Here is a 21556-nt window from a genome sequence, read left to right as displayed (position 1 = left end):
TATTCAGGGTATTTGTATTTTTTATGCACTTTCTTGGCATTAGAATGTACCTCTGTCTGAGTAGGAATCGTTTTATTCTTTGTACCTGTTTCTCCAGAGACTAACACCATAGGCATATAGAAGGCACTTAATAAAAACTTATTAATTGATTGGTTCTCTTTTAAGCTGATATAATCATGGTCTCTTTATTCAGCCCCCAGTAAATGATATCAGTCACTTAAAAAAAAAAATCCTTTTTTTTTTTTTTTGGTCTGTGTTTTTTTCCACAACATGACTAACAGGAAAATGTTTTGTATAACTGTGCATGTATAACCAATATCAAATTGCTTGCCTCCTCAATGAGGTGGAAGGTTAGGGAGGGAATTTAGAAATCAAAATTTTAAAAAGAAATTAAAATTTTAAAAATTTTAAAAATTTTAAAAAATTTAAAAAAGAAATAAAAATTTTAAAAATTTAAAAAGTGAATGTTAAAAATTGTTTGTATATACAATTGAAAAAATAAAATATTTAAACCTTAAAGAGCTATATAAATGGTAGCAACGACTACTGCTAATTCTATTAATTATTGAGAGCATGCCCTCACTCATAAGGATTTTGTATAAAGACTGGTAGTTAGAGATCTTTCCTTGATTACTTTTTAAAGGTATTAATAAGGTCTGAGACTTTTTTCCCCCCATCTTTGGTATTGGTACACCTTTCAAAATACCTTGTATCAGGCCCTCAACACCTTCACAATTCTATACATTTTCTTGATCCAAGCTAGGTGCTTTTCCTATCTTTGTTTTCTTCAACGTTATTTCTACCTCTTTAAATAAGTATGTCTGGAATGTCCTGTTAGGATCCCAGTGTGGTGGCACATCTACATATGATGCAGAAAAAATATGTTCCAAATGGTTTTGAAAATATTTTTTCATTTTTATGTTTGTAGGCCTCTTTCCATTTTTATCCTTGAATGACTCTGAAATGACTTTGCATGGATGGCTACTTTGCCAGACTTTCTCTAAACTGGTTTTATCATTCATTGCTTCTCTTTGCATTACGAGACAATACTATTCACAATCACTTATCATTCTTCTTTATAAAATTAAAACCAACAAGGTCACATTCTATTCCACTGCTGCCTAACGAGACATATCTTGAATAAGGTACATTCTAGATTTTTAGTCTCCTTGCTGTGACATTAATTTACACTAGGTTAAACCTGTAGATGAAATTCCTTTACAGTTACTCATTTCTGCTGTGAATTTCCCATTTTTTATTTTCAGTTACTTGTTTAAATAATTCACTGCACGCAGGATCTTTTATTCATTATTCTTTCTTCTTTTACTTATTTTGATTTTAGCTCTGAGTTGATAATCTAACTGTACACAGATGGTTGATTCAGGGATAATGCCCGCATCAGTAGCAAGTCTTTCCTGTCCATTACAATATGTATTTTTGCAGCATTAATTGGTAGCTGCTATATCCAGTGCCTACTAGCTATTTTTTCAAAGAAAGTATTCATAATTTGAAAGGTGAAGCTTCTGTATAAACTCATTTCTTCCTCAGTTATATTTTCCCACACATTTTTCCCCATTCTCACATTTTCCTACCTTTAAGCCAACAAGTATCAGAGTATATGTTGATTCGACTTGAAGGATCTTATCAACTTCTCCTTCACCACCCTATTGAGTACTGGCTGCACCTTCATTCATCCTTCTTGGCTAACTGGTCAAGTCTTCACTTCCTGTTGCCAGTTCCAGTTTCTTTTTCTTCCTTTGAGGTTTACGTCTATTCATATCATTCACAATTAAAAGCTTGGTAGTTTTTACCTACAGACAGCCACCCCCCAAGTTACTCCCCTTCCTTCCTGAGTTCAACTCCTGGCTCACAATTTTTCTCTCCTCCCCAATGCCTGCCTTAATTAACTACAGGACTTCAACATGGATACTGATTCTCCATCAAACACTCTAACCAATCAATTCCTCAAAACCCACTCACTTCCTATGAGCTAGTAACTCCACCTTACTTTAACCACACACAATGATGGTCACACCCTCAAGCTGGCCAACACTCACAAATCTATTATCTCAATGTTCAAGAATTCCAAAACCTCCTTCTTTGACCATAATTACTGACCTCCAAACTTGACCATTCAATTTTTTCTCAGGCCAATTCCCCTGCACTAACCACTTTGCTCTCTTGCCCACCCTGACCCCCAAATGAACCAATTCATCTCTGTAGCATCCTCTATTGAATTCCTAGTCCCTTTTCATTTTGCTAATTATACCTGGCCAAGCCTCAGCCTTAGATCACACCTTTTATTTACTGCCTTCACTCTTCTACATGTACTATTGAACAAGCATAGACAAAATCATGTAACCATTCTGCTACTAAACCTATTACATCTCCCCCATCAACTCACTCACCTGCTCTCTCCACAACGGCTCTTCCAAATCTTTTCATTCCTCCTCAGACTTCTCATGGATTCCCCCTCCCCTCACTCTCTCAGATGAGAACCTTGCCTCATATGTAACAGAAAAAAATTAAAGCCATTCACCCTCTTCTCCCCTATTCCTCATTTCACATTACTCAGATGCCTTCTGCCACTATCTCCTTCACCCGCCTGACATGATGAAAAGGCCTTACCCCTTACCAAGGCTAACCCCTCTCTCCAATTGCTAGTACTTTTCCTCACTAACTACAATGTCTGTGTGTATACATCCATGTACACACTTTTCCCCCAAATAAAATGTAAACACCTTTAGCACAAGTATTCTTCCCATTTTGTACTTTTATCTCAAATGCCTAGCAGAGGGTCTGGCACATAACAGGCATTTAATAAGTGCTTACTAACTGACTGATTGATAGGGGTCATTTCCAGTTCTTTTCCAGTTTATAATTCTATGACATAATGTCATGCTTTGGTATGCAGATATCTGAAATTGTAAAAATCTTTCCAAGCTACATTCAAATTTATGGGACAGCACACCTACACCTGTTGTCCGCCATAGTAGATTCTAGCATTTTACCACCTCCACTTTCAGGTTAAAGCCTTTTGATAAGATTTCTTCACAATCCCCATGAAATGCACTCTGTCCCAGGACATCATCCTGGTATCCTACACTATGATTCAAACCCCATTTTCAATTACTCCTTATGTCTCATTCTCTTCATTTTTGATATCTTCCTTTCTTTTTTAAAGTTCTAACCTTTACTCAAAAGAAGTTGCAAAAAACACAATCTGTGTTGTAAAGTTCTTCATTTTCCCACCTTCGTCTCCGATATCACTATAACTACTTTCCAGGTTTTTTCTGGAGGTTCAGTTCAGTTTCTCAAAAGACCGTGGTTGTGAGCTCTCTATTATATCTAGGACACATTCTTGAGAAAAAGAACATACCTCTTGACTGGCCACATCAGATCTAAAAATGGATGCTTCCACACTGCTCCGCAAGAAATCATTAACAATTATGACTATCTGCATTTCTAGAAACATCAATAGCATCTCTGCACCTTTACACAGCTGGGAGCCTCCTTACTGTTTTGTAATCAAAGCCTCCATGTGAATAATCTCGTACCTCGTATCTAAGAGTTCAGAGTTCCTTTTCATTCTTTGAACTTGGAGTCAAGGGTTGGAGTCAAGTCTGGGCTCAGTTCCCAGTTCTGCCACTGATCACTCTAGGCTACTTACTTCTTGAAGTCTCCTTCCCCCACCCCACAAAATGAGAAGACTGCATTCTACAATCACTAGTCCTTCTAGCTCTACGTCTATGATCCTATGATCCCTTCTTCTCTGTGTCGTATTTTTCTTCTTTGTTACTGTTGTTGGGGTTTTTAGTTTTGGGGGTTTTTTTTGGCTAGGCAATCAAGTTAACTTGCTCAGGGTTGGACAACTACTAAGTGTCAAGTGTCTGAGGCCACATTTGAATTCAGGTCCCCCTGACTTGTGGCCAGGTGTTCTATCCACTGTGCCACCTAGCTGCCTACATTCTTCTACTCCAAATACATTTGACAATGGTTTTAATTCCCCTTGTTGTCATCAGAATTTTTTCCTTCCTGCTTTCTTTCACACTTTTTCTTCTATTCCTCCAGACTGTCCTTCATTTCTATGTATTTGAATTCCAACAGTCTGTAGATTTGCATTCCCAATCTTGTTGTTTCTCTGATGTGGTTTACCATGATGGATTCAAGTTTTTCTGCTCTGTTAATTATTTCTGCTGTGCAGGCCATAAATTGTTTTCATGATTCTTATTTTTCTCTTATAACATTCAGGAAGATCCTGCTGTGCTTCTGTGCTCCCTTGGGAATTCAGAGGGTCCTCTTTCACATCAGATATTGATTCATTTAATTTTCTTTTGTCTTATAATACATATTCACAGGTGTCTGGACTCATTTAGAAGATTTGGAGACCATCTGTTCTTTTATTAGTACCTTCCCAGCTGGTCTACTTGCCTATACTTAAGATATTTGAGTTTTCTTCTTCCTGAGATTTCTGGTAATTCCAGTCTTTTTTCCTTATATTCCCCTATAGTTCAAGGAACTTTGAGAGCAGTTTCCTATCTCTGTCTCCTCACATTTTGGGCAATTCATATTTCACTGGCCTTAGTCAGTCTCTGCTCCAGTTTAGAGGACTGAGGCAGGGAGTGGGGCAGGGAAGGACATATAGAATGACAGAATTAGTCCCACTTGGATATCAGTCTCCTTGCTTCGGGTCTGGTGGATCCATACACACTCTGGATCCAAATCCATTTTCATCCTCAGTTCTCTTAGTACTGAGTAGTCAGAAAATGAGACTGGGTACTACTCCAACACAAAGTGCTGCCACAATACCAGCCACAGAAAGCTCTTATCTTTTGGGTAGGTGGGTGGAGGTGTAAGGGGGGGAGGAAGCAAGGGCATAGGCTTGTAGAACTGAGTTCTACTGCAAGTCTGGCAGGCCAAAGTGAGGTCTGCAGTGGGGAAGAGAGTGCAGAAAGAATGCATTAGGGATTAGCCTGTTCTGTTGTTCCTTCATTATGGATTGTGGTATCTTAGTTCAGTAGTGTCAAACTCAAACAGATCCCTGCTGGCCAAATATTGAATTAGAAAACCATAAATTAAGATTATCTAAATTGTACTGTATTTTTATTTACTTTGTTAAGTACTTTTCCCAATGACATTTTAATCTGGCTCAGAGTTTGTGATAGCAGCTTGTTACCTCTATCTTTAACCATCTGAAACAACTGAAATTCTGAAGTTTCTTTACCTCTTGTAGCATAATACTTATTCTGGAGAGGAATGAGAAACGAGGATCAGAAAAATGCGGGTCATGTGCCCAGGAAGACCTGATGTCCTTCACAGACTATTTCTTCCATCTTCTTCAAGCTCTAATAAACACTACTTCAATCATTTCACCTTATCCTCAAGCACCATCACCCTGCACAAACACACCTGGAAACTGTCTTCATCAGAATGACAAACTATACTATGATCTCAAAGGCCTAACAGGTCAATGAAACAATCTGCTCAATTATTCTTGAATGTCAAGCGTATTGGTCTTCTGCGGTTCCCCTTGAAAACCTCAATGCTAAATGATAGGGCAATCTGCCTGTTTGCTGTGATACTTAGCTCCTACTTAAATACACCAGCAACTGAAAAAGGTTTACGTATTTATTTACTTATGAAATTTAAGGTATATGGTATCTCTTTAGTATAAACCTATATTACTTAAAACTGATTGTATTACTAAGTAATTTAGATTTTCTAAAATGTATTTACTGTCTTTCGTTTTCTATCAATATAAACAGCTTTCCAAAATACCTACTAATACTTGTACTCCTGTACCTGCAAATGCTATACTAACCTCCCACTCAAAAAAAATAAATAAAAAGCCTTCTGACAGGTCCCTCCACTTGTACAAAAGTAAATAATCTTACCTTCTAGCCTAAATAAATATAGCAAGCTTAAAATAAGGTCTAAGCTACTGTTTTTTAAAAAAGGACATCTAGTTTTAAAATCTTTAAGCTTTTCTGTCTGTATGGACACTAATAATCTTTTGAAATTTATCCCAGAACAATCAAGTCTATCTAGGAGATGAAAGCTATTACTAATTCAATGATGCTTTTTAATGACACCTACTAAAAAATTACCATAAGTTATGTTTCATTTAAAAATCGATCGTTACTATATATGATATTTGTACCACAAAATATATCTATTCTATAATCATGAAAGTTATTAAAAAGCTTACTGGTCAGGGATTTTTCAAGTTAAGTATTAATTACTTGAAATGTGTTTTCATTAATTTTTAAAAAAGAAACTTGGAACATAAACTAAAAAATTCATACTTTAAAGGTATAATCAAATCAACCATATAGCTTAGGTATGTCTGAGTTTTTATTTAGGAGTAATACATTTATTGAGCTCATTTTATTTGTATTTGCAAACTAAAAATTCTCACAACTAAGCTTATGATGTTTAAAATACCTTTATCAATCCATCAGTCAACAAGAATTTATTAAGAGCTTACAATATACCAGATACTCTGGAAAATGCTGAGGATATAAAGAAAGGCAAAGACCATTCTTATTCTCAAGGAATTCACATTCTAATATGGAAGGCAAAAACTATGCACGTACAACAAATAAAATACAGCAAATAAAATGCAAGAAAGTTGGTAAAGAAAGAAAAGGTCCTCCTGACTCCAGGGCTGGTGCTCCGCTTACTATGCCACCTGGCTGCCCCGAGGACTCAATTTCTGATCCTAGAGTTAATAAGGAACCATTGGATTGGGCAGAGAGGGAGGTGAGAGAAAGAGTGTTATGCCCCCCTCTATGCTTTAGAAAAATCATTTTGGCTACCAAATGGGGCATGGATGGAGACAGGAGAAACATAAGGCAGGTAGACCTTTTAGAAGGCTACTGTGATAGTCCAGGTAAGACAAAAAGAAAACCTAAACCACGATTATGGTGATGAGTTGAGAAAAGGGAATATATATGAGAGTTGTGATTTTAGAAACTAGCTATATTGTATTAAACTAAAAGTGATGATCTGAGGATGACACCAAGGTTGTAATCCTGGGCAACTGGAAAGATGATGGTGCCCTCACTGGTAATAGGGAAGTTCGGAAGAGGAGTGTCTTAGGGAAAAGATAAGAAGCTATATATTTTGGAACCTGAAGAATACACAGTTTGAGGTGTTCAAGAAGCAGTTGGTGGCATAAGCCTAGAGCTCAACAGACAGACTAGGGCTGGACATATTGATCCAAGTATCATCTACATAGAGATGATAACTGAATCCACAGGAATCAAAGCTGACACTATCACCAAACAATATAGAACAAGATAAAAAGGCCTGGGGCAGATACCCAGGGGTACCTAGTGGGGATCACACAGGTGAATATCCAGAAAAAGAGACTGAGAAAGAATGGTCAGACAAGGAAAATCAGGAAAGTGTACTACCAAGAAAACCAAGAAAAGAGAGGATCCCAGAGCAGAAGGCTGTCTACAGTTTCAAATGCTAGAGAGAGATCAAGGAGGATGAACACTGAGAAAAGGCAACCGGGTTTTGCAATTATATCCCTGATAATCTTGAACAGGGCAATTTCAACAGAAGGATGAAAAGTAAGGGCAATTTGCAGAAGGATTAAGAAAACAGTAAGAAAAGAGGAGGAGACGAAGAAAAAGAGGAGAGAAGGAGCAAGAGTCTAGTTCATATGGCTTTCTCAAGGAGTTTTACTGAGAAGGGAAGGAATAATCCAATTATCATTTTCTCAAGATTAGTTGTATCTTACTACTATCCAATCTAATTGTTGAAATTAAGTGAAATCTGGCAAAAGAATGCTGACTCTGCAAACAGGCCGGACCAGGGGTAGAATCTTGCTTCTGATACTTGCTGCTACTTAAAAAGAGGCAGCCACTTAACTTCTCTGATCCTCAATTTCTTCATCTGTAAAATGGGGATAACATATATAGTGCCAGTGTATGTAAAACAATTTGCAAATTTTGAGAGTACGCTACAAATATACCCTATTTTTATTATGAGAATCTCTTGAGAAAATTTCATGAGGCAGAGAGTGTTCATCAGTGTCAAACACAACAGAATCAAGGAAGATGAGGTTTTTGAATTTGAATGACAGTTCACTAAAAACTTTTATACATATTTCAGCCTTTGTTAATTTTATTACTGTAACTTATAGTTTCTACAATATTTCTCTTACTTTCATGTCAACATAAATGGCTTTTCATAAAGCCAACAGCATTACAGAAGTAAAGAAAATTCTAGAATTATTCCAAAGTAAATTAAAAATACTAAAGGAAACCTAAAAATTAAAAATCAAAAAGTGCTAAAGAAGTCATATCAACTAACAATTACATAGTAATATCAAAATTAAGACATTAAAAAACTGTATTAGCCATCATAACATTTGTATACTTAAACTCTTCTCTGACTTTATTTGCTTTCCTGTAACAAATAACACTTTGTCTTTGTAGCACTAAATTTTCAGACTGATAAAGATAAAGTACAAAACTGTGCTACAACGTCACCTTGGACAACGTTTTCAGTTTATCGCCATTCCTTTTACATAGATTTAGTGAGTGCACTATTATATTCTGGATGATTATTTCACACCTTACTATAAATTATCAAAAAAAGGAAAATGAGTAAAGTCAACCAATTACCACAGTGAAATATTTCTGAAAAAAAGAACATGATAAATTCAGCAACAATTTATTTCAAGAATAAGTGTTGCTAAAAAGTACTACCTAAACTTAATTTAAAAAAAAAATCCAGTGTTTTAAATGAAAAAGGGGATTCATTTAAAAGAACCTTTCTTGAATTCTTCTGCAAAGTGAAAATACTACTCTACTTGATTCGTAAGTCAAATTTTATATTAAAGCAAGATACAATTCTTTATGAATAAACAAATACACATAGGTAACAGAGAATACTCAAGGTAAACAATTTAATGGATATTATAATATTTGGTTTTCTAAGACCAAGGTAATTTCACTGTGTCAGTAGACCACAACTACCGAATAAATTATGACAAATTTTAAGAAACAAAAAATCTGTATAACAGACTTTCTTATTCATGTAGGAGTCAATTTCTATAGCATGCTGTGGTTTTTACGTTATTTCTTGGACAAAGGAAAGGAAAGAAAAGAGCTTTGTTTTAACAACACAAAGTAACAGAGGTTGGTAATTCTACTTTAATGCCATAAACGGCATGCCTTTGCTTCTGTATAACGATACTCTGGTGCTGATGAAATCTAAGATTAATACAACAAAATACCTAGCGTACATGAGACATAGGATTAGAACTCTTTCAAATTTGAAAAGGGACCTGATGAATTAGTTGAATTCTCTCTCCGTAGAGATGAAGGAAATAAGGTCCAGAAAGGCAGCATACAAACTGAAGGCCACACAGCTAGCAGCACAGGTAAAGTCAGAGCCCTGACTTCTAGATGTCTAGTCCCATACTGAACACTGCAGTGTACCTGAGTTATACTCATCTAAGTCTCAGCCAAGGACAAGAATTATCAACAAGCAACAAACTGTCAACGCTGTGAGAAAATGTTACCGAAAAAATAAGCAAACATGGCCAGCAGTTTATTTCGAGGCACTCTTCCTAGTACAAGGTGGAACCTGAACACAAACGTTCCTTTGGGGGTGGGGTTCTCAGTAGTTTCCTAAGGACCTCATTAAAGTACTTCTAAAAATAAGTGCCTACAGAGTAGCTTTTGTTACTTTGTGTCAAGTCAGTGAGCATTTGCATACAGCAAATACTTCAGGGCATCATGAATTTTTAGTAAGCCCTCTACTACCGTATAGCTCTATTAATCTAAATCCTACCAACAAATATTCACATCTGCACGTTACAATGATTGCCATCCACAATGACCCAAAAGAACAAGAATTTATGCCATATCAATTACCAAAGAAAAATCAAATCATACACAAAGAAGTTTTGGCATTAGGTGCATCTTCTCACATTCCACGCCTCTGAAAGCTGGTTTGCACGGCCAGACCACAGGATGCTTACTGTACTTCACAGTGAAAGTTTTAAAAGACATCAAACATACTCAATTATTTCTTTAACATTATACTCAAAACAGAAGCACGTTTACCCTGAGGTAATGAACAGAGTAACTAAAAAAGTGGTACTTATGAACAAGATGACTACATCTACAAACAAAGGTAGCCAGTAAAATATGATCTCAAAATAAAAATGTGACCATTATAATGAGTTACCTATAAACAGGACCAGTGGAATACCAATAAAACGTAAATCATGAGACGTGAAATTCACCTTGCCACTAATACTAGAAGTATCATATTAAATTTACTATACTTCATAAACAGTTCCAATCAACATGGAATATTAAAAAAGAAGTTATTTTCTCAATTGCTTATTGAGCGTATGTAACCAATACCAAACATAACGGAGAATAAAGACTAGTTTAGGATCAAAAAGAAGAAAAGAATGAAGCTATAAAATAAGAGGGAAAGGATGTATCTAGGAGGAAAATGAGGAAATTGGGGGAAGGGGGGAAGATGCATGTATGAAATGAACAAATAATTTCCTTTTACTCCTAATTATCTACTACCTAGCAAAAAGATTTTGGAAGATATGTTCTTAATTTCTTAAGCGTTTCCAATTAACTCCAATAAGACTCTCAATTCAATACATGCAAATACAAAGTATTTCTTTTAGCCAATAAAGTGGTGAGATCAAATGTAAGCTATAAATAACCATTTTTCTGCTTCATGACTTTTTTCTTGCTTTCTTCAAATTACAACTAAATAAGAACTAGAACAATTAAATTTTAAACAATTAGCATTATTACATAAACAAACTGTATCCAAAATTAATACAAAGAAAACTGGGATAAAGATAGGACAATACTGCAAAAGTCTTAGCTACCATTACGGACAATTTTATGCACCATGGGATAACTCCACTATTGATTTACTGTAAAAATTATCTGCCAATAAAAAAATACAGTATTATGAGAATCTGCTAAAGAATTTTCTACATGGAATCTTGTTTTAAAATATTCTAGCGGCCATTCCAACAGCCTCTCTACGAAGCTCTACTTTACTTAAAAGGTAAATATTATCACTTTTATATTCACATTTATCCTGTATGTAATTATTTCTATACACATTTGACATACTATGAATCATAATAATTTATAAGAAACACTTACTGGGTAATTTTTTTGGAGGGATGGAAGGATGGGTTCAGGTAGGGCTATAAAAAAAAAAAGTTTAAAGCTTCCGTGATTCACATAATACATAAAAAAGCCATAGTCTGTCATCTACACCAAAGGTGCGAGACTGATAAAATTTATTATAATTGTATATGCTAAAATTCACCAGTTTTCATATGCTTGTGAGAATAACTTGGGTCTTTAAATTTCAATTTGAAGGCCATCTACGATGACAAAAGAACATTTAATTATCAACAGATTACTTCTTATTCAAAGAATCAACAATTCCATAAGTAAATGCTACTTACTCATTTTAGAACATCAACTCATTAGAACAGGTTTTATTTTTCCTAAAAATCTGAAGGGACACATGAGATTTGGCCAGTATCAGGCATTAAAAAATTGTAAGTGCAGTATAGTACAGATTCTGTATGAATAAATTTACAAAATGAAAGACATGCAGCCAAAAATAATTTTAAACAACACAACTCCATGTTCTTATCCTATAAAAAGCCTCATACACAGATGAGCATGTCCCTTTGTTATTTTACTGGTACTATAGAATAAAAACCAAAGTTAGCACAACAAAACCTGTGTTAACAGTATAATTTGTACATTGAAAAATCATCTTAAAAATTATTAACTTTGATACTAAATTTTAAAGGCAGTGTTGGAGGAAGGACATCAGAAAAGACATTCACCAAAAAGGAAATATAAAATAAAGAGAATTTCCTTTCAAGATAGCACTGCCTTTCTATAGTACCAGTACATTTTAAAAGTCATTTTTCAGGAACTTTACCCAACTTCATCCTCATCAGAAGCACTGAAATTAATGTCACGTCACTGTGAAAGGCTGGAACCCAATATTCCCAAAGAAAAATAACTGAAAAAAATTCACATTCAAGCAAGCACTCCAAGTCAGAGTTTTTGAATTTTCAAGATTTACTTAAGGCCAGTAAACTTCATATAGCACCATCATGAGGTACACTCGAGATATATTTAAGTAATACAATATTCCAGTTCTCAGCTATAAATTACACAGCTCTAGGTCAACACAATGCCCAATAATTACAATATTATTTCATAAATGTTGCTGATCCACTGCTTTAATCTGGCTTTTGGCAATGTTTCTCTTAAAACAACTCCTAGAAAACATTAACTTGCCTGTGATGGAATAATGCAGACAATTCTCTGATGTGCTGTAAAAGAAGTTTGACTTAAGCTTCCCTACATTCATACTTTGTGGATTTGTGGTAACACAGGAACATGAAAGTTCTTTATCATTTTAATGGATAAATTTAGCAACTGAAGACAATATATGCATGTAGAACACATGACTGAGAAAAGTTATTATTTACCGGTCACGTCAGCTCATCTCTAATTTCCTTAGCATAATGGAAATATGTTGGGTCTGGCTTTTTTGGGGGGGAGGCATGCAAAATGCTCAAAAATCTAGAGTGCCCTACAAATAAACTCAAGCCCCATTCACTTCAGTTCAAAAAGTCTGTAGGTTAGTGGCAAAAAATCAAAAACAAAAACCACACCTAAAAATTCTGGTTAGACTATTGAAAAAAATGATGCAAAATCAAGAAATCTTACTGGAAAATAACATATCTACATATATGTGTGTATGTACATATACACACACACACACACACAAAGACATATATATGAATTCCTTTTCTGTACTGCTGTCTTTAAATTATATTGACAACAAATTAACTAAAAAGGAAAAATTTAAAGAATTAGATTCTTAAAGTCACAGACTTCTTCCAAGAGCAGACTAAGAGTTACACAGATGAGCAGAGGTTAAAAAAAATCAAGAATGGCACTGACTACCTGCTAACCAAAAACCCATGAGGTATATCATTTGTAAAGGAAGAGTAATGAGTCCCATAAAAAGTGCTCCAAAAGATCCAAAAAAAATCCCCCCCCCCAATAAAATCCTATATAAATTCCCTTCTGTCATTCCATGTGACATGTGGATACCATACTACTCTTCTATTTCCTTGGGACATTTTTTTCATTACATAAGCCATAAAAAAGTCTATGCCATAACATAAAATGACCATCACCATCTCTGAGGTTTCTAACAATAAGTTAAAATTCAAAGTATTTTTATTTCTATTATCTCATTTATTTTCAGAACCTACCAGCTAACACCATATATACTCCATTGTATAGGAGGAAAAGTCAGAGAAGCTTATTAATTTGCTCAAGTTCACAAAATCACTGTCACCACAGGAGCCAAAACTTGGCCTCCAAACTCCAATCCTCTGTTCTGTCCATGACAGTGCTCTAAGCCCAAAATATTTTTCTATAAATGAGATGTAATACATGTTAGAAAAATAAATTTTTTACAACTATTTAATCATCACCACCTTTTGGAAATAAAATCAGCATTTTTTAAGGTATTTTAATTCTTTCTGGTCAGGATACTATTTAGTAAATTACTATTGAACCATATTGGGAGGGAGGTTGCATTTAGTGCACTGCCCTAGTAATTTATTAATAACATTCTAGTAAGTACCCTGAAAGAGCTAAATAATTCCAAAAATGCCTAACATTTCCAAATTAAGCAGCATGTCTACTAAGAGCAATCTGGCTATGACATCTGCTGTCACTTTAAAACTTTACTAGACTTCTCTCAAAAAGGCTGAACCTGCAAGTCTTCAGTATGGTGTGGGCAGGAAATGCAAGGAATACACTTTCCCAAGATTCAGAGAGAGCTCTGTGCTTAATTCTCTACAGATTTGTGTCCATGAATTCTCCAAACCACATAAAAATATAACTTGTTTTTTAAAACTATTAAACATTACTATTTTTAAATAATTCTTTTAGAATAGCATTTAAAGAAATAGATGTTTAAGCTGTTGTTTGGTATCTTCTTAACTTTCCCTTTATCAACTAAATCTTAATTTTAAATTTTAAGTCAAAAGGCCTTGGCTTTTCCTGCTCCTGTGGTTCAGACTCCAAGGGGCTAGTAGAGTCAGTTATCTAAAGTCACAGGCATCTACGCACCCTGTCAAACTGTTTAAAATAATGACAAGAAATACTTCTGTTTAACTTTTTCTGTATTTGAAGCTGCCACTTTCTTCTTCTACATTTAGTAAAAGAAAAACCATAGAAATTTAGTCTATTTCTAGTCCAAATTCCTCATTTCACAGACAAGGAAACTGAGTCACAAAGCAGTTAAACAACTTAAAAGGTATTTACTGATTCCCCCTTAACGATAGTGGCCTCCCTCTATTGATACATCTCCAAACTACCTTGTACACAGCTGTTCATGGCTGTTTTCATACCATTTCTCCCATTAGGCAGTGAGCTCCTTGAGAGCAGGGATTGTTGGTTGCTTTTTTTTGTACCCCCAGAGCTTAGAACAGTGACTGGCGCAACGGGGGGGGCTTAATACATTTTTACTGACAGACTGTGATGACAAAACTGGAACTATAACTTATAATTCCACATCCAGTTCAAAGTCTGGCCTATTAACCAACACAACTTTCAAAGGTACTTGTTCTTCAATAAATGAAACAATACCGTTGGCCCCAAAGCAGGTTCCCCACACAGGAAGTAACTGTCTCTTTTTATCTTTTCACTCTCTCTCACCCTACAATTTTTTCTAACTAAGCCTGGTTCAATTTGCACACAAAAGTAAAAGTTATTCATTAGCTCCAAAGATAGTACTCAACAGGCCTCAAGTAAAGGATTTTCTTACTTTGCTTGGACTTTTTTGGTTGTTGTGGTTCCAAATAAGGGTTCAAAGAACTGGGAGTAGGGATGGTTAATGACAAATGACTGGTGTAACAACAGAACTCTGAAAGCAGAGTATATGGGAACAGAAGTCCATTTCCAGAAAACAGAACAAAAGTTTAAAAGAAGTTTCGAACTACTTTTAAAGGTCCAAGTTCAACTCCAAGCTTGTACATTTATTAGCTGCATGACCTGAGTAAGTAATCTAACTTGCCTCAGTTTTTTCATCAATAAAATGAGGATAATAATAGCATCCATCCTCTTAGGGATGCTGAAAGGATAAAATGAGATGTTTATAAAGCATCTGCACATTTTAAAGCACTCTATCAATGCTAGCTCTTATTTTTAATACTGTCATCATCATTTCTTTCGGCTACTGTATGAGGCAGCTGGGGTACACAAAGAGCTGACCTCAAGGCCAGAGAGAGTGGGATCCAAGGCCCTCCTCTGACACATACTGACTGGGACTCAACCTGCCAGTGCTGTCATACACAAAACAGAAATGGAATCCTGAAGGCTAACCATTATGTTAGAAAACCACAAATTAGCCTTACCCATGTTGCATTATATTTTTACTTTGTTAAACATTTCCCAATTACACTTTAATCTGGTTCTGACTCACTGGAAGTTAAAGAAAACAGTGAGTCTGATACCTCTGTTCTAAGCAACCAAGGCTGCAGTTGTGTAGTAGAGTGTGACCTGCGTCCCGTAGAGGGAGTGTCCTCATCCATAAGTTCCTTATACCAATGAAATCTAAAAATCAATCCTGCTACACTATGATTTTTTTCTAGTTTCAAAGTTACCAGCAGCAGTACGACTTCGAAGGAGAAGTGATTAATAGTTTCACCGAAAACAATCATTAAGTTCAAGTGAGGCAGCAGGAAGATCTGAAGGGAGGAAGAGGAGCAAGATGAAAGAGAAAAGCACCTACAAAATTTCTCTTTGAATTGCTCAAGCACATCCCAACTTTTAAATCTCTAGGAAAATTAAAAGAAACAATTTCACAAAAAAACCATTATAAAGTATTGATATGTCTTTTGCAGACTGAACCAATGGAAAAAAATACATGTTGCCATAAAAGTAAACAATGTTTCAAAACTGTTCTGTCGTATAAAATAGACATTAATATTTTAATTATCTATGATAGTCAATGATTTATAGTTCAAACAGTCCTTGGGGAAAACGTGTCATCAAAACAATGTATTTTCAAGTCTTGTTAACTCTGAAAAATACAAGCATTTCTGTCGGCCCAACTCAAAAGATTTTCACTCAGTCAATCAGCACTATGTGGTGAATGATGAATACATATCCAAGACCAAAGAATCAAATATTTAGGGCTGAAAGGGACCTGAGAAAATTCCTTAGCCAACACCTTCATTTTAGAGATGAGGAAAATGAGAGCAGATGTTCAGCCCCAAGTCACAAAGGTAATGAGCCGGATAGGATCTGAACCCAGCTCTCCTAATTCCAGACACACCAAACTACCGAATGTTACTAGCTTTTGGTATGTCTTGATCTGATATTCTTCTTCAGACAAAAAGTACATTTTGTGTCTTCCCATCATACAGTATTGTCCCAAAACTGAGACTTTTGGGATACTGTATAAGCACAGAGTTGTCAAACATTTCTAAATTTTACCACAACTGTTTCTGCTACGTGTTGCTAAAAATTTAAAAAAAAAAAAAAACACTTATTACTGCAGAAAAAGTTTCTCATGTTTATCTGGTAAAAATAAACAAAAAAACTTTCTCTAGTTCACAATCATAAATGCATTAATCATATTAAATATGAAGTTACTTTTTCAAAAGTCCAAGTATTCAAAATTATTACTAAAAGAAATGATTTTTAAAAAGCTTTCAAAAAGTCCTAGATTTGGGGGAAGACTTTAAATGCCAAAACATAACTGATATCAAAACAAGAGTAGTCTTAATTGTTTGTTATTATTGTTGGATTATCTTATTGTAATATGTAACCATGCAGTAGTACAATAAGAGAAAAAACATTTCTAATTCAATTTCAATTTCAAAGAAGAAAGCTGAAGTAGCTTTCATTTTAAGACTTTCAACTAACACAGATGACCCCAAACTTCTCAAAGTCAGTGGAATGGAAATTACTAAAAGGAAGCAAAATGCTTTCCAAAATCAGTTAATCATATGAATAACTTAATATTCACAGAAATCTAGCATGCTAAAATAAAGATTATCTATAGTAGCTGGAGATGATGTGGGAGAGTTGGAACACATTGTTGGTGGAGCTGCGAGCTGATCCAACCATTCTGGAGAACAGTTTGGAACTATGTCCAAAGGGCTACAAAAATGTGCATAACCCTTTGACCCAGCAATATCCCTACTAGAACTGTATCCCCAAGAGATCATAAAAATGGGAAAGGATCCCACATGTACAAAAATATTTATAGCAGCTCTCTTTGTAGTTGCCAAAAACTGGAAATCAAGGGGATGCCCCTCAATTGGGAAATGGCTGAATAAATTATGGTATATGAATGTAATGGAATACCATTGCGCCATAAGAAATGATGAACAAGAAGACTTCGGAGAGGCCTGGAAGGGCTTATATGATCTGATGCTGAGTGAAAGGAGCAGAACCAGGAGAACTTTGTGCACAGCCATGACCACAGTGTGTGAGAGTATTTCTGGTAGACTTGGAACTTCATAACAACACAAGAACTTAAAAAAAAATTCCCAATGGTCTTCTAAGGCAAAGTGCCTTCCACACTCAGAAAAAGAACTATGGAATTCATTCGCAGAATGTAGCAGATCGTGTGCGTGTGTGTGTGTGTGTGTGTGTGTGTGTGTGTGTGTGTGTGTGTGTACTATGTTTTGATTTGTTATATGATTTCTTCCATTTATTTTTGTTCATCTACACAGCATGACTATAGTGAAAACGTATTCAATAGGAAAATATGTGTAGATCCTATATAGAATTATATGCCATTTTGGGGAGGGAGGGGGGTGGTAAGGGGTAGGTGCGGGGGCAATCTAAGTTTTAATGGTAGTGATTGTAGAACATTAAAAATAAAAATAAAAAATAAAATCTTCAAACGCTACCAAAAAAAAAAAAAAGCTAAGGTTTTAAACAGGCTTCAGTTTGACTGAAGCAATGTCCACTCAGTGAATAAGAAGTAATGTGGCAGAGAACGACCTCTTTACCTAGTAAAAAAAAAATCCATGTAGGAAAAGAAGATCCTCATATTTTCCAGCCATTTCCTTCTCCTGCCAAGAGAGACATTCCTATGTGAATTACAGAAAGAGCAGTGATCTCGGAATCAGAAGAGCTGCCCCTGTACAATGTGGGGCGAACAGCTTCACCACACTCTGACTCAGTTTTCTCATTCATGGGCCTGTTCAAGTTTCAGGTGCTATAATATATATTCAAAGTCCTTTATACCAATAAAGCACCCTATTTACATGATAAAAAAAAAGATTATCTACAGTAAACAATTGAGTAACTGGGGGTAGTGCAAAAAGTATCTCTCACTAATCAGTGTCATACTTTGGGATTTTTACAAAGATTTTTTGGGAAGTGATGGAAATCTGACCAATGCAACCAAATACAAAATGCTTCTAGGTCAAGTAAAGTGAACAGACCAATTTTTCAGGTTATCATAGATTATGGAATTTGGGAATCACATAGTTGATGTGGTATTTAATCTAATTTACATATTTAATCTTTACATTTGAAATAAACTGCTAAACTTCTAAACTGATTTTAAAATTATAATACTAAAACACCAGGACAAAATAGTGTATTCACAATATGCAATCAGAAATCTCTTCTCCCATCTAATGAAGTAAAACCATTAATGATAACAAATACCAAATAGTTCACTGAAAATTCCATTAAATCTTATGAATGTCTTGGTATTCAGGCTGAATCAGACCTTTACGTAAAGAAGAGTGCAACTAATTACTAGGTTTCTAAAATCTTCCCATTTTGAAACCTTTTCTCTTTAAGGTCTAATGACCTTATATCTTCTAAATTCCAATGGTTTCTTCTCAGTTCTCATTCTGCCACTGATCCCTTTACTTCCTGAACGCTACGTTCACCTTTGTTTCTAAGATACCTTCCTGATTTTTTCTATTTTGCTGAGAGACATGACAATGGACAATTTCTCTACTATCAAACCTCTATGAAGACTAAGCTCCACCAAATTGTTATTTTGATCTGACCTGTCCCTTGCATTATTCAGATACCTACAGAGCACATAAATTTTGCATATCCAATACTCAACTTATTATAACACCTTCTCCACAAAACTTAGAACTTTATTCAAACTTCCCCTTATCGCCACTGGTGCTTCTTTCAAAACATCATGCAAATTAATTTCATCTTTATGTCTACAGTCACCATTACTGTCCAGGTCATCATCTCATGCCTCTTTTACCTTAACAGTTTTCCAACTAACTTTCTTACCTCTATTCTCTCTCATTCATCCAACAGTTACGAGTGCCTAGCTAGCTGGTAAGCAAGATGGTAGGCATGGTGAGAGATACAAACATATTCCTGCCCTCTAGAAACTTACACCCTAGCGTGAAAAATGAGATAAGATCTGTATACACAAACTTCAAGTGTCTCCAGTGTACTCTATACATTACTATTACAACCTATATTTATGAAATTTTTCTGCATGGTATTTTTTTCTACAATCACTTTCTACTATTTCTCAGATCAAATTTAAATTCAACAAGTTGATATTAAGAAGAATTACTAAACTAGTCTCATAACATCAAAGAATAACGGAATTTAGAGCTAGCCTCATGGGACAAAGGACTTTAGATGTTATCTAATCCAATTTCCTACCCAAAGCCAGAAATTTAACTAATGAATTTTAACAATTATTTATCAAGTTAAATAGAAAAGATTAAAAAAATTCAAAGCTAAACTATCTTAGCTACAGAAGGCTGAAAGAAGACACAAATATCTTTCCTTTTGTGAGTATAAAAGAATATATACATGCAGTAGCATTTCGAACATAAACGGGGACAGATATAAGATGATTTTATTCAGTGAAACAGCAAAAAATCAGCAGTTCACCTTGGGTCAAATTAGCCTAATGACTAAACACAAAGATACCTAAATCTTGTGGATGGTTTTTAACTACCCTCCTATTCAAAACGAAAGCACACAAAAGAGAAAGTTAAAGAAATGTGTCCAAATAACCAAGCAAAAACTACTAATCACAAATGACAGTATTTCCAAGGCTACCTATTAACTGCTACCTATTTCTAAGGCTATACTAAAGTTCAAGTTCCCATTCTGATTTGGTCATCGGCCTGTCCTACTTAAAAAGTTTTCAATACAAATCAGAATTTTCATTAGACTTTGAATAGTGTAAAGCACAAATTCATGTTTATTTATAACTTTAGCCAGAAGGCGCTTCTTCATAATTAGGCCAAAAGCAGTGATTTGTGTTACAAGAAACAGAATAACTGGACAAAACTGAACTTTTCATTCTCCTCTAACTCAAAAGTCTTATGATAAATGAGCCTGGAGATACTCACAAGATCACAGAACATTAAAGCTCTGACAGCGGCTTTGGCCGACAGCAATGATTATTGTGAGGTAAAACTGCTAGACAGGCTCATACTAACACTATCTCATTCTTGCCTGGCATGGAAAGAACTAAGATGACTGGTGCTTGAGCGTACTGAATGGGCCACCTGAGCATTCATCTGCCTCGAGGTAGTGAGTTCACAACGACACACCGGTGAAATTCTTTCTGAGATGTGACAGTGCGGCTAATACAAAAGAGGCTGCCAGTGAGAAAAATCGTGAAAGAATAAAAACACAGTCAAACTTCTTTATGTTTATTTTTAGCAATATATTCAGTGCAATATAAGGTATGAAAATAATTTCTGTAAATCCTAAATGGAGTTTTGGAAGTGTAGAGGATATCATAATGAAGTTTAACTGCATTTTAATTTCAATAGATGGGGGTGGGGGGAAGCCCATTATACTTACTTTGTAAATAGTGCAAAACCATCAATACAAGACTATAGCTGTTTAATGTGCCACGACTAGCATCGTTTATCTCATGGTGACTTGCCCACTTCTTAACCACCAGTACTAAGGGACGAACTCGATTCTCAACTGTAAGTAAAATTAAAATTTAAAAATAGTAAAAGAAAAAAAATAATGAAATTACTTTGAATGTTTACATAACTTTTAAATTGCAGTCTGACCAGAAATTTCACACCTCATTATGAACTATCACCTGCACTTATTATAAACTCTGCTATGACATATTCTAGGACTAATTCTCAAATTTAACAGTGTACTCTTAAAAAAGTGAGTCTATTAGATTTTGCTATACCTAAACTTTTGAAGCAAATGATTTCAGAATAACAAACTAATGTGCAAATAGTAAAATGATAATACATGATAAAATATATAAACAAATTTAAGAAATTGTATTTTTAAAACTATGTGTAAATCAGTATTTATCAGAAAATTTTTACTTGGTACCATTTAAATTTTAAAGAAAAAAGAAAACAAACTCATAAGTAGAAATGAGAAAACTTACGATATGCATAGGTTCTGAGGAGGAATGTGTTTCTTATTCCTACAATATTGTTTACATTCAAGTCAAACTCCACACAACTAAAGAGAGA

The 21556-nt window shown here is 35.0% G+C and overlaps 1 protein-coding gene across 7 annotated transcripts in view; it reads right to left on the bottom strand.

Annotated features, from left to right (window-relative positions):
* The window catches only part of TENT2 (terminal nucleotidyltransferase 2), an 82991-nt gene that overhangs the window by 27493 nt on the left and 33942 nt on the right, over positions 1-21556 (bottom strand). For all 7 annotated transcript variants that reach the window (XR_011966531.1, XM_072606431.1, XM_072606433.1 and 4 more), the window contains 3 exons: positions 21469-21545; positions 20907-21035; positions 11172-11215 (listed from right to left, as the gene is read on the bottom strand). Coding sequence is in view for 6 of the 7 variants with exons in the window: in XM_072606431.1 (XP_072462532.1) it covers positions 11172-11215; positions 20907-21035; positions 21469-21545 (250 nt within the window). In the remaining variant the exon portion in view is untranslated. The remainder of the gene's footprint in view (positions 1-11171; positions 11216-20906; positions 21036-21468; positions 21546-21556) is intronic.

Source organism: Notamacropus eugenii, chromosome 4 (genome assembly GCF_028372415.1).
Source record: "Notamacropus eugenii isolate mMacEug1 chromosome 4, mMacEug1.pri_v2, whole genome shotgun sequence".
Taxonomy (NCBI): domain Eukaryota; kingdom Metazoa; phylum Chordata; class Mammalia; order Diprotodontia; family Macropodidae; genus Notamacropus; species Notamacropus eugenii.
Note: the sequence above shows the minus strand (reverse complement) of the source record. Positions and strands in the feature narration are given on the sequence as shown.